The 13,564-nt window shown below is 45.5% G+C and overlaps 1 protein-coding gene across 2 annotated transcripts in view; it reads left to right on the plus strand.

Annotated features, from left to right (window-relative positions):
• Positions 1-12,648, plus strand: part of BPIFC (BPI fold containing family C) — a 39,758-nt gene extending 27,110 nt beyond the window's left edge. For both annotated transcript variants that reach the window (XM_004743086.3, XM_004743087.3), the window contains exons 14-17: positions 7,306-7,348; positions 9,394-9,457; positions 10,404-10,480; positions 12,038-12,648. In XM_004743086.3, the coding sequence (XP_004743143.1) occupies positions 7,306-7,348; positions 9,394-9,457; positions 10,404-10,480; positions 12,038-12,160 (307 nt within the window). In that variant the 3' untranslated portion in view covers positions 12,161-12,648. The remainder of the gene's footprint in view (positions 1-7,305; positions 7,349-9,393; positions 9,458-10,403; positions 10,481-12,037) is intronic.
• Positions 12,649-13,564: the final 916 nt, after the last annotated feature.

Consider the following 13,564-nt stretch of genomic DNA (forward strand, 5'->3'; position numbering starts at 1 on the left):
GTGTCTCCCGCCCAGTGACGGTTATTAGAGAAACTGCCTTTTGTCCTAGTATTTATGACTACTTAATTATTGAGTATTTGCTGTCTTCTGGTCCCATGCCAAGAACTTCACACATATCATTTCATTTAAACCGCACAACCCTGGATCTCCAGGACCTGGCATGGTCTTCAATCGACGTCTTCAGTGAACAGACATGGAGGTCGCTCATTATCCCGGTTTTACATTTATAGAGGTCGACTAACTTGTGCACATCACAGAGCTACTGAATGGCAGACCCAGAACTTGAACCTGGGTGAGTGGTTTTCACAGCCTTGGGTGTTCACTTACGACATTATACTGCCTTTGATGCGGAACATGGCCAAGACCTAGAAGACTGAGACAGTGAACACCCTTGCCCAGAAGAGGAAACCCATGAGCGCGGAGTCACACGGAACTGAAGCAGGCAGCATGTCCTTTCTCAGTGTGAAGACTTGATAGAGGAAGAGAAGCCACAGGCAGACCATGATCTGCGGTAGAAAAAGCGCACAGCCCTTTGCACACAGCCGCCTTGAGAAACGAAGGGAAGGAAAAAATGCAAGCAAAAGCAGGGAGTACGAGTAATCACCGTGACCGCGGTGGGGACATCTCATTACGAGCACAGCCCTGTAGTCCAGGCGCTTCTGATTTTGAATTCCGCCTCTGTCGCTTGGTAGCCGTGTGACCCTGGGAAAGTCAGTCAACCTCTCTAAATATCAGTTTCCTCATCAGCAAAACAGGGCACCTATTCACAGAGCTGTTTTATGGGGAGACGAGGTAATGTCTGAAAAGCACGATGTTCTGCACGTAAGCAGTGCTCAAAAAATATTAGTTACTACCAGCAGTAGAGTTTTACTTTTTTTCTCCTTTTTGGGATCAAACTTTCACCAATAAGAGGGAGAAATTGATCCCAAGAGACATGACAGGTCAGGATGGCCTTAAAAGCCTTAGAGTTGGCCCTCAGAGTCCTAAACCAGATTTGAACTGGTCCATCCACAACGGAGACTTTTGTTCCAAACACAGCTCTGTCGGGAGGTAACCCCAATGCAGGCTGATCCATATACTAGACGTTTCTAAGACCAAATGAAATAACACTTTCCCTTTTTTCATCGCCATACAGATGACTGAATTTTAACACCCCCCTTTTTAAATTTTTTTTAAAGATTTTATTTATTTGAGAGAGAGAGCACAGCAGGGAGGAGGAACAGAGGGAGAGGGAGAAGCAGACTCCTGGCTGAGCAGAGAGCCGGACGTGGGGTTCAAATCTCAGGACCCCGGGATCACGACCTGAGCTGAAGGCAGACATTTAACTGACTGAGCCACCCAGGCGCCCCTTTAAGCTTACAAAGCTCAAGCAATCCAATATACAGAATCTTTGGACCATTTAGAACTCTGGAACAATTTTGACATTGCCACAAGTGAGGCATCGGACATGCCCAAACTGTGCCCCACACTGGTGACAGCAGCGCACGGCACCAGCGCGCACACACACACACACACACACACACACACTCTACAACCCCTCCCAGGCAACACCTTCAGAGAATGCAAAGAAAGCTGACTACAAGCACACAGGAACCCCACCCAGCCCTACTCCTCATGGCTTGGGCAATAAGCATTTCCCAATGTCAGCCATCTGGAAAGAAACCCAGAAAGGAAAACAGGTCTGGGAAGAACGGATTCAGTTTCTGTCAGAACAGTGCTTTAGACAGGTCACCAGAGCTCAGGCTTCGTCCCCGGGCTGACCGCCATCTCCACCCTCCCTCTCAGCTACCGCGGAGGCCGGCGCACAGGAATGTCACAGTGCGAGGCCCCTGTTAGAGGAGGAAAAACAAATGACTTCCCCTTCTCCCAGACTTGTTGGGGGAATTTCCAGGCTGCAGAAGGCAGTGAAGATAAAACACTGGGGAACCCTTCCTCCTCAAGAGGGTCCTTTAATACTGGAATGGGCTTAACACATTCCTCACATGAAAACCTTTCCTCTTTGGGGGCTCTGGGGTGGCACAGTCAATTAGGCGTCTGACGCTCTTGGTTTCAGCTCTGGTCGTGAAGTCATGGTTGTGAGATCGAGCCTCATATCAGGCTCCACACTCAGCGAGGCATCTGCTTGGGATTTTCTCTCCCTCTGCCCCTCCCGCTCATCCTCTCTCTAAAATAAATCTTGGGAAAAAAAAAAAAAGCCTTTCATCATGGATGAAATCCACAGCCTGGGGTTGTCAAGCACTTTGACTACCTTCCAAGTGAGCCAATCTTCCCTCTCATAACTCCCTAAAATGAACATTCTGCTTTAGACTGGCCCCCTTCAAAGCCACCCCAATTCCAATAACCCCTTCCCCACCCACCCTTTACTCATTTATCCATAATCCATTCCATGAGAATTTCTTGGGCGCTGATTATGTGCTCTACAGTGTTCTTGATACAGATAATAAAGAAAGGCAAATGTTTCTACCTCCCAAATCTAGAGCCTGCAGGAGAAACACTCAGATTAAGAGGCAAAAACTGGGTGCTAAGAAAAAGGGTGGCGTGCTTCTCTCAAAGGGCAGGTTTTTTTTGTTTTAAGATTATTTATTTATTTGTCAGAGAGAGAGAGATCACACAAGCAGGCAGAAGCAGAGAGAGAGAAGCAGGCTCCCTGTCAAGCAATGAGCCCGATGAGGGACTCAATCCCAGAACCCTGGGATCATGACCTGAGCCGAAGGCAGCAGCTTAACCGACTGAGCCACCCAGGCGTCCCTCAAAGGGCAGTTTTATTCCCACCCCCATATCTTAAACACACACACACACACCCCTGCCTCCAACCCATGCTGGTTTCTTCACCATTTCATACATTCTTAGAATTCCTGCAGCAAGTCAGTGTAAACCCACAAAGGAGCACTGAAGACAAGCTGTTTTGTATTATTCTGCAAATCCTTCCTCTACATGCAGCTTCTGTCTGTCCATCATCAATATAATTAATGTTCTTCCCGTTGCCTAGAGCATTACTGAGCACAGAAGGAGCTCTTAGGAATCCTCTTAGGCTGCCCATCTTTTCTTCATACTGCAGCCAGAGTGATCTTTCCAAAAGGTTTTTAAAAAGGGAGATAGGTTCCATAGGTTTTTAAAAAGGTGGCTCAGTGGGTTAAGCCTCTGTCTTCAGCTCAGGTCATGATGCCAGAGTCCTGGGATCAAGCCCTGCATCAGCAGGGAGCCTGCTTCCTCCTCTCTCTCTCTCTGCCTGCTTCTCTACCTACTTGTGATCTCTCCCTCTCTGTCAAATAAATAAAATCTTAAAAAAAAAAAAAAAAACTTCCATAGATTCCTTGCCCGTAAGATAAATATCAAACTTTTAGCATAGCCTCTGATATCTTAAGATAAATATCAAAATTTTACCACCATTGTCTGCCTCCCGAGCACCCTCTTCCTAGCCTCTGTTCCCTCCACGGGGCCTTTGCAAGCTCCGCCAGACCCTCCCCTCTTCCTTCCCCAATCTGCCTTTTTAATCTCGCTTACCCTTGATATGTCAGCTCTCAAGGACGTATTTCCTTACTCCGAAACTTTCCTGCACTTGCCAGTTTAGATAGCGTTCCTCTCTCATTGGCCTCAGTGAACTTTTTCTTTCCTTGAGAGCATTTATCTCAATTCATCATTAAACCGTCACCAGTGGGCTTATTTGATTACTGTGTGCCTCCCCACGAGGCTTTAAGCTCCGTGCGAGCAGTGGCCGTGTTTGATTGAACTCACAGTTGTGATCTCCAGCACCTGCCACACGGCTGACGTGTATTAGGTGTTCAGTGAGTATCTGCTGGACAGATGCCTGGATGAACACTAAGTGCCTTAATGTGCCATGCTCTGGACTCAGTCAGGTTCACAGTCAGAGGACACAGAGATAAACAATTATTATGCAGTACTGAGTGCAAGGTATGATTTTCGACGTCTGCCATGGCCACAGGGTTGGAGAAGCGGCATTGTGAGTGCCTGTGCCTTGATCTACTTGAACTCCATTATGCTGTATTTGCTATTGACCCAGATCTTGACCCCACCACCATCCGACAGGCTTAAGTGCTTGTACTTTGTTCTGGTTTTCAGTCAGGACGGTAAACCTCCAAAACTTTGTGAATAAGCTGTGTTTTCTATATGTCTGCAAGGTAGGGCTACTTGAGCTTCCTTTCTCCCCACGAACTCTGTGGTTCTGTAATAAAATTAGTTCCTAGTAGTTGTGCTTTAAGAAATAGGTTAGGGGGGCGCCTGGGTGGCTCAGTGGGTTAAGCCGCTGCCTTCGGCTCAGGTCATGATCTCAGGGTCCTGGGATCGAGTCCCGCATCGGGCTCTCTGCTCAGCAGGGGCCTGCTTCCTTCCCTTCCCCTCTCTCTGCCTGCCTCTCTACCTACTGTGATCTCTCTCTGTCAAATAAATAAATAAAATCTTAAAAAAAAAAAAATAGGTTAGAAAAAAAAGAAAGGGGGAAGAAACAGGTTAAGGGCTCCCTGTGAGGATGAAAGGTCAACAGACTGAACTCGGTCGCCACCTAGTGGTCACAGTTGCGCTCACCTCTTTCATTAATATCTATCTGCTCCTTAAATGTAATAACAGAAAGGTGCCTGGAAGAGGTAACTCCTGAGTTAAATCTTAAACATTGAAAAGAAGTTAACCAGTCAACGAGACAGGAGAGGGGCAATTTCAGAAAAAGGGAACAGCAAGAGCAAAAAGCATGGAGACCAGAGGTACCATGGAATATACAAGGAAATACTTTGCAGTTGTTTCAAGATCATTATGACCTTATCCACTCTAATTTTGAATGACCCAGCCCCAAATATATGGCACATATTCAAATGCATTCCACATGAAATATAATTTAAACTTAACCATGAGTGGAGTTGAGTTAAAGTGATTAGTCGCCGTAATGTTAACTTGTTGTGGGCATGTATTAATTTTCTTTTTTTAGGATATTTTTGTTATGTGTTTTGAAGCCAATACATTTTTTAATCTCAGATATATAATGCCTCGTTAATAAAATAGCACAGTGGTGCCCAGGTGGCTTAGTTGCTTCAGTGTCCTACTCTTGATCTTAGCTCAAGTCCCAATCTCAGGGTCATGAGTTCAAGCCCAGCATTGGGCTCCAGGCTGAATGTGGAGCCTACTTAAGAAAATAAAATAAACAGATGAATGGATCAAGAAGATGTGGTATATATACACAATGGAATACTATGCAGCCATCAAAAGAAATGAAATCTTGCCATTTGCGACAACATGGATGGAACTAGAGCGTATCATGCTTAGCGAAATAAGTCAAGCCGAGAAAGACAACTATCATATGATCTCCCTGATATGAGGAAGTGGTGATGCAACATGGGGGCTTAAGTGGGTAGAAGAAGAATCAATGAAACAAGATGGGATTGGGAGGGAGACAAACCATAAGTGACTCTTAATCTCACAAAACAAACTGAGGGTTGCTGGGGGGAGGGGGTTGGGAGAAGGGGGTGGGGTTATGGACATTGGGGAGGGTATGGGCTTTGGTGAGTGCTGTGAAGTGTGTAAACCTGGTGATTCACAGACCTGTACGCCTGGGGATAAAAATATATGTTTATAAAAAATAAAAAATTTAAAAAAAAAGAAAGAAAATAAAATAAAAAATAAATAAGCCAGCATAGCACTAACCAGTTCAGAGTTCTTGAGTATAATATGCGGGGTAGAGAATGAAAAGAAGTGAGAGTAAACAGGTAACCGGACACCAAAATACAGAAAGGCTTGGGTACCACCTACATGACTTGGACTCAGGCCATTAAAGAATTCTGAATGGGAGCGTGTCCTCTTCAGACATGCTTGCCATATAGCTCACTCTGGGAATGGTGTGGAGGACAGATTGGAGAAGACCAAGACTGGAGACTGGGGGAGCCATTTGACGGCTGATGCAGGGGCGTCTGGGTGGCTCAGTCAGTTAAGTGTCTGCCTTTGGCTCAGGTCATGATCCCAGAATCCCAGAGTCCTGGGATCGGCGGAGAGTCTTTGTCTCCCTCTGCCCTTCACCCCACTTATGCACATTCTCTTTCTCTCTCTCTCAAATAAATAAATAAAATATATATTTTTTAAGTTTCTAAAAAGAAGAAGAAGAAGGCTGATGCAGAAGTAAGGCTGGGCAAAAGTGAGCCAGGGAAGGACAGGAGGGAAAGCAAAGTGAGGAAAGATCCTACAGTGGAAGGGAGGTTTGGGTTGGGCATCGAGAGATCAGAGTTTTTGGTCCTAAATCTGCCATTAATTGGACCTCAGTTTCCCCACCTGTGATATGAAAGGATCCTCCCTGTTGGTTACCACTGCTTCCTCTTACTATGTCTGACAAATCAAGTCTGTGTTCTGAGAGTTCAGACCAAGAAGACCTGAAGACTATTTCTCCCACCCAAGTACTAAGCAAGCCCCACCCCACTTAGCTCCAGAGATCAGATGAGACGAGGCACAGGGGGTGCTCGGCTGGAGCACCGAAAATTATTTCTTAAGATTCTTCTTGGTGCATAAACAATGAATCTTGGAACACTGGGAAAAAAATTAAATTTTTTTAAAAAGAAGGAAAAAAAAGGAAAAAAATTCTTCCACCTTCAAGTTGCCAACAGTAAGTCCTCTATAGCAAATGCATACGGGGAAACCATCCTGGTTACAAATCCAAGCCTTCTGATAGAAAGCTCTGCTTCTTAAGCAGCAAATATCAGGTAAAGATGTACTAGAACATTATATCCTCACCAGTCTGTGCGGTTTTTTAAAATAGTGACTTATGGGTCACCTGGGTGGCTCAGTTGGTTGAATAGCTGCCTTCAGCTTGGGTTGTGATCCCGGGGTCCTGGGATTGAGCCCTATATTGGGCTCCCTGCTCAGTGGGGAGCCTGCTTCTCCTGCTCCCTCAGCTTGCTGCTCCCCTTGCTTGTGCTCTCTCTCTCTCTCTGTCTGTCAAATAAATGAATAAAATCTTTAAAAAAACAAAAAATAAATAAAATAGTGGCTTATGGATCTTTAAAAAAAACAAATCCCCTTTCCTTTTTGTTCCTTTCTATTGAAATGGGGTTTTTTAAAGATTTTATTTATTTATTTGACGGACAAGAGAGCACAAGTAGGCAGAGAGGCAGGCAGAGAGAGTGGGTGGGAAGCAGGCTCCCCACTGAGCAGAGAGCCCCATGCAGGGCTCGATCCCTGGACCCTGGGATCTCGACCTGAGCCAAAGGCAGAGGCTCAATCTACTGAGCCACCCAGGCGCCTGAAAGAGTCGTTTTTAAATCTTCCGTCCTTTAAACCTTTCCTGTTGACATTTGCTGTTTTGTCTCGTTTCAGATTCCGGCTCTCTTTGCCAGAGTCCAATCGCAGCAATATTGAGGTAGGAATCTGAGCTCTCAGAGTTCCCGTCAAGGGTAAAATGATAGTTTCCCTACATAGTAGCTGAATTAATGTTTTCTGAGCCTCTAAATACTTGATTTCCCCTTGAGGGTAGGTTTTAACTTTAAAATTCCTTGTGTAGCTTCTTGTCTACCAACCCCATCACTTTTCAGAGTCCTGAGTGCTAACCATTACACAATGGAACCCAACCCCATAACTTTTAAACAGGACAGGAACTCTCCAATTTTGTCTATTCAGAAAGACTTTTAAAAGAATTTTCTAAAAACTAAGACCTATGTAATATCGGCATTTTCAGGGGGATTTTCAGGGCAATTTCATTCTTTGGATAAAATAATCTTTGATAATTAAATGTAAGATCCAGACTCCCAAAGTATGAGGCCATCTTCAAATTATGAGGCCATAACTGAGTTGCTCTTGGAAGCCTTTCTAGCCATCTCCGAAAACTGTTGCGAGGCTGGCTGTGCAGATACTTTGGGGTGAGGGGAGGCCAGCCTGGTGACCTCCTGATGGGAAGAGTATATCCCAACTTGGATAGACTTGGAATCGAACCCCACCCCCCAAGCTGCAGGAAGTTCAGCCAAATCACTACTTGGGTGTCCCTGCCCTTGTGGCACTTACATTGCAGAGCAGCAGTTCTCATGTCGGGCCAGTTTTGCCCCTCAGGGACATTTGGCAATGTCTGAAGACATTTTTGGTTCTCACAGTTTGGGGGATGCTTTAGGAACTTGGGGGGTAGAGACCAAGGATGCCGCTTACCATCCCACAGTGCATAAGACAACCCCCACGGCAAAGAAGGATCTATCCCAAAATGTCAATAGTGCCACTGTTGGCCACTCTTATTTCTAGTGTGTGTGTGTGTCTCTTATTTCTAGTGTGTGTGTGGGGGGGGGCAGACAACAAGCAAATATATTTTGTCTGCTGAAAAATATTGTACAGAAAAGTAAATCAGAGCAAGTGTATGGGCAGTGCAGGTGGGGACAGAGCTGGCCATTCCAGTGTTCAGGTTGTTGGGACGATTCGCCAGGATTATATATGAGGTTCATTTAGCACATTGGATATATGGCAGATGTTACATAAATGATCCCCATTGTCTCAACTGAGACATTAGTGCTGTTATCTTCAGTTCACAGTAGAGGAAACTGAGGCACACAGAGATTAGAGAGCTTTTCCAACTTCACAGAAGTGGTAAAAACAAGAGCTAAACCTAGGAAGGCAGCTTCAGAGCCCTGCTTGCTAAGCTGCAAGGTTTGCTGAGCATGTAGGATATTCAAAATATATTCATTGAGTGAACCAATGTTCATCACAGTCCATTTATTTTTTTTAAATATTTACTTGTGTGTGTGTGTGTGTGTGTGTGTGTGTGTGCATTATAGTGGGAAGGAGAAGGGGGGAAGAGGGGGAGAGAATCCCCAGCAGACTCTGCACTGAGCCCAGAGCCTGACCCTGAGATCACGACCCCAAGTTCATGACCGAGCCAAAACCAAGAGTCGGAGGCTCAGCTGACTGAGCCACAAAGGCACCCCATCGTCCATTTGTTTTTAATACCTGAATCTTCCCAGGAACTAACACTTTTCTAAGATTTAACAACCACTGTGATTTATTCTGGGTAAATTGGGTGTTCTGGTGATAGTGTTAACTATAGAGCATAAGGTAATGCAAAGGACCTCCATTAAGGAAAGACAACTAACTGAGATACTTAGTAGTTGTTTAGATCGGCTCACTTGATAGATACCTAAGCTGCTGTGTTTGCTGCCACCATGTGGTCCCTCTACATTTGTCGTCACCATGATCCAGCCTACGCGGAGCAGACATGTCCAACCTCAAGGAGGAAAACAGATTGGGAAACTATAATATGGTTTCCCGCCAAGTAGCTTTCAGTGTCTGGAAAGCTGGGTTATCTCCATGGGGAGATTCTAATTACCGCCCTCTGTACTGAAAGGTCTGGGAAAGTGTATATTCGGACCCATCATGGTACCTTCAAAATGCCCTGATTTTGCAACTGATTGGTATCCCCTTTCATCTTAGGTCTTGAGGTTTGAGAACATTCTGTCCTCTATTCTCCACTTTGGAATCCTCCCACTGGCCAACGGTAAGGGAGTCTGGGGAAACACGTGACTCTGACATTAGCTGAATGGTGGGGATTGTTTGGGACTTTCCACTCCGAAGGCTGTACTCCTCACACGTAACCGTGTGAATCCAGGCCCATGCTGGAACTTACAAAGTTTGCATCATCTGTGGTTACAAAGTTAGTTATTCCAGATCCAAGCCTTGTTAGCCACACTACCTGTAGACTCAGCAAGAACCCCTAAAACTCTGGTTGAGTTGAAGAGATTGAAACCACACCCCTTAGGTGGTAATGATTCTCCTTCCCGTCTGCCAGAAATGAAATTCACCTCCCTAGAGGGCATCTCTGTGATTCTTATGCACAGACCACCATCTGGATAAACAGTTAGGTTTTTTTAAAATATTTTATTTATTTATTTGATAGAGATCACAAGTAGGCAGAGAGGCAGGCAGAGAGCTGAAGGGGGTGGGGAGCAGGCTCCCTGCTGAGCAGAGAGCCCCTTCTGGGGCTCCATCCCAGGACCCTGAGATCATGGCTTGAGTCAAAGGCAGAGTCTTAACCCACAGAGCCAGCCAGGCACCCCTGGATAGACAGTTTGAATGAAGGACAATTCTAGGCCCTCTCCCTGTATGCAGTCGTTCATAACCTGCAGTATCTTGAGTTTGACTTGGTTAAAAGCCACTTTGTATCAGAGACCAGAATGTTCTCAGACACTAATTAAAGTATTTTCGAAATATAAACTGGACAAGTTGCCAGCATTTTTCTGCCATCCAAGTGTACATAACTGCTTGTGCATTTTTACTAAGCACTTCAGTAACTAATTAAGTATTCATCAAGGAAAATGCAAGGAATATAAAATGAAAATATAGAATCAGGAAGAAGGAAAAGATAGATTTAAAAACTGCTTATTCGTCTTTTACCAAAAAGTTTGCCAAAACTTCTGTGTGTGTACCCCTGTTCTGTTTTTCAGCAAAATTGCAGCAAGGAATTCCCCTGCCCAACCCACACAAAATCTCACTTGTCAATTCTGATATTGAAGTTCTTGCGGTAAGAATGTGAATATTCTCTTTACTGGCCCCACTTTTTTTAATTTTTTTAAGATTGTATTTATTTATTTGACAGACAGAGATCACAAGTAGGCAGAGAGGCAGGCAGAGAGAGAGGAAGGGAAGCAGGCTCCCTGCGAGCAGAGAGCCCGATGCGGGGCTTGATCCCAGGACCCCGGGATCAAGACCTGAGCTAAAGGCAGATTTTTTAAAAAATATATTTTATTTATTTATTTAATAGAGAGATCACAAGTAGACAGAGAGAGGGGGAAGCAGGCTCCCTGCTGAGCAGTGAGCCCGATGTGGGGCTTGATTCCAGGACCCTGAGATCATGACCCAAACTGAAAGCAACTGCCTCTACTTTTCACAGTAGAAGCCTCCTCCTAGTTTGCTTATTCTGTTTTTGCTACTTTGCTCTGCGTTGTGTTTTTCCAGCCCAAGGAATTTTATAGGCAAAAGGTTTAGTGCTTAAAGCTTGCAGTCAACAATGAAAACCATTTAAACATGAGTTTAAGAATCAGACCAAGGCTGATTTCCCTTGGCAGCCAGACTTACTCATGCTGTAGTAAGAGAAGGCGCACTGCAGTGTTGTGGCGCCCTCTGCCTCATTCCTTCCGCAAAACAACCTGTGAGGCTGGGATGAACGGCCGCCTTTTTTCTTTTCTTTTCTTTTTTTTAATTTTTTCAGTGTTCCAAGATGCATTGTTTATGCACCACACCCAGTGCTCCGTAGAGTACGAGCCCTCCTTAGTACCCACCACAGGCTCCCCTACCCCCCACCCCCCACCCTCCAAAACCCTCAGTTTGTTTCTCAGAGTCCACAGTCTCTCTTGGTTCGTCTCCCCCTCTGATTTCCCCCAATTCTCTTCTCCTCTCCATCCCCCAATGTCCTCCATATATTCCTTATGCTCCACAAGTAAGTGAAACCCTATGATATTTGATCTCTGCTTGACTTATTTCACTCAGCATAATCTCCTCCAGCTCCGTCCATGTTGATACAGAAGTTTGGTGTTCATCCTTTTTGATGGAGGCGTAATACTCCATTGTGTATATGGACCACATCTTCTTTATAATGGCCCCGTTTAAGATAAGGAGAGCAGGGCCTGGCTGAGACCTGACTGGTTCCTCTGATTCTCTCAGTGAACTTTTGCCTGAACCAAAGACCCTCCTCGAGGTTCAGGGATCTGCTGTGAGCTGTTTCCTCATTAATCATTTTCAACGAACTTCAGAACACTTTTTTTCTTCCATTTTGGCACTTTTGGGGGTCGTGGAGGAAATAAGATTCTGCAGGAACTCTCCAATCCCATGCACATCCTGCCTTCCCCCTTCCCTCCCCACCTCCCCTGCTTCTGTAGCTGCTCAAGTTACCTACGGAGACAATAACCCCAAGTCTGCTCTGATGTCCGAGGCACTCACAAGGGGACAGCGGCAGGGAGGGAGTGACACAGGAGGACCTGGGAAAGAAGCCATCTCTCCCCCACCCCTTAGCAAACCCCAGAGGTCTATGGCTGCCGGTGTCCAGGGTGTGACATTGTCTTCATTCTTGCCTCCTTTTCAGGGATTTCTTTTGATCTCCACTGACCTCAAGTATGAAACGTCCTTAAAGCAGCAGCCAAGTTTCCATGGTTGGGAAGGTCTGAACCTCATAAGTGGACAGTGGAGGGGGAAGCCCGCCGCTTGATTGCCTGTTTGGAGCCCACCCCAGGTGGCCAGTGGCCCTTAATCCACAGCTACTGTAAGCCCAGAAGGGGAGAACAGTGCACGCTGGATTGTAAAGCCCTGCGAAGTGTTTAGGCTGACAGTTTTCCTTCTCAAGCCCTCAGGGACAGAGGGAGGCAAACTGAGTTAAAGAGCCAAATCAGGGTGTGTGTGTGTGTGTGTGTGTGTGTGTGTGTGTGTGTGTAGGGGTAGGCGTTTCAGTGTTTCATGTTCGAATGCACATTGTGTGTTTCTGGGTTTATAAAATGCTGGGTACTGGAGCTAACCGTGTGCCCTGGAGGAGGCGCATGAGAAAGCCCAAATTACAGATTTGCCCGAGTTCTTCCTGGAGGAGCTCCCTTTAGCTCTCTCAGCAACCCAGGGTTTCCCCCACTTCCCTCCATATTGGATTGTATGTTTTATATTTACTGCTACTGTCCCTTGTATTTAATTAAACTCGTTTTCTATTAATGTGAGCTTGTCTTTTTATTTGAGAAATTCTCTGCTTCTGCTCTGGATTTTTTTTTAAATAAAATAAGACAAAGATGAGAGAATTTAACATCTTTAACTAACATCTTTAATTTAATATCATTAACATCTTTAATATTTTTGACAAAAAGGGTATGCAGACTTCAAGGCTTGATCTAAAAAGGGACCAGCTTGGGATGCCTGGGTGACTCAGTCGGTTAAGCGGCTGCGGTCAGCTTAGGTTATGATCCCAGGATCCTAGAGATCCTAGGGTGGAATCCTCCATAGGCCTCCTTGCTCAGCAGGGAGCCTGCTTCTCCCTCTGCCTCTGCCTCTGCCTGCCACCCCCCCCCCCACCGCTTGTGCTCCCTTTCTCTCTCTAGCAAATAAATAAATAAAATCCTTTAAAGGAGGACAGCTCAGAAGAACTGTGGTCCCATTTTACAGATGAGAAAACGGAGGAGGAGAGAGATGAATCCCAGAAGGCTGGTAAAGCAGCCTGTGCTACAGGGCAGAGGGAGAAATTGAGTCCAAGTCTTCCCCATCCCAGATGTTTCTGGTGAGAAATAGTGGTCATAGCAAACTCGAGAAGTTACATCGCTTCTTTAAGTTTTAGGGTTTTCCCTCCCAGATGAAATGGTAGTGCCGAGTACTTAGCCTAGATCATTTGTCGCTGGGGATCTTAAATTGTTAGAGCATCTAATTACTGGGGTGACACTGGGGCAGAAGAGGAGGAAAGGGGAACCCGTATGGATAATGCAAGAAGGACTAGAAACCACCGACTTTGCCTTTGTGGCTCTCACAGTCTCCTGGGAGAGTGGATGCCAAGCCCGGTGCTGGTTACTCCAGGACAGTCAGTCACCTAATAATCACAGACGCTCAGAAGAACTGTGGTCCCATTTTACAGATGAGAAAACGG

The sequence above is a fragment of the Mustela putorius genome, unplaced genomic scaffold (assembly GCF_011764305.1).
Source record: "Mustela putorius furo isolate JIRA1106 unplaced genomic scaffold, ASM1176430v1.1 tig00000738_pilon_pilon_pilon, whole genome shotgun sequence".
In the NCBI taxonomy this organism is placed as follows: domain Eukaryota; kingdom Metazoa; phylum Chordata; class Mammalia; order Carnivora; family Mustelidae; genus Mustela; species Mustela putorius.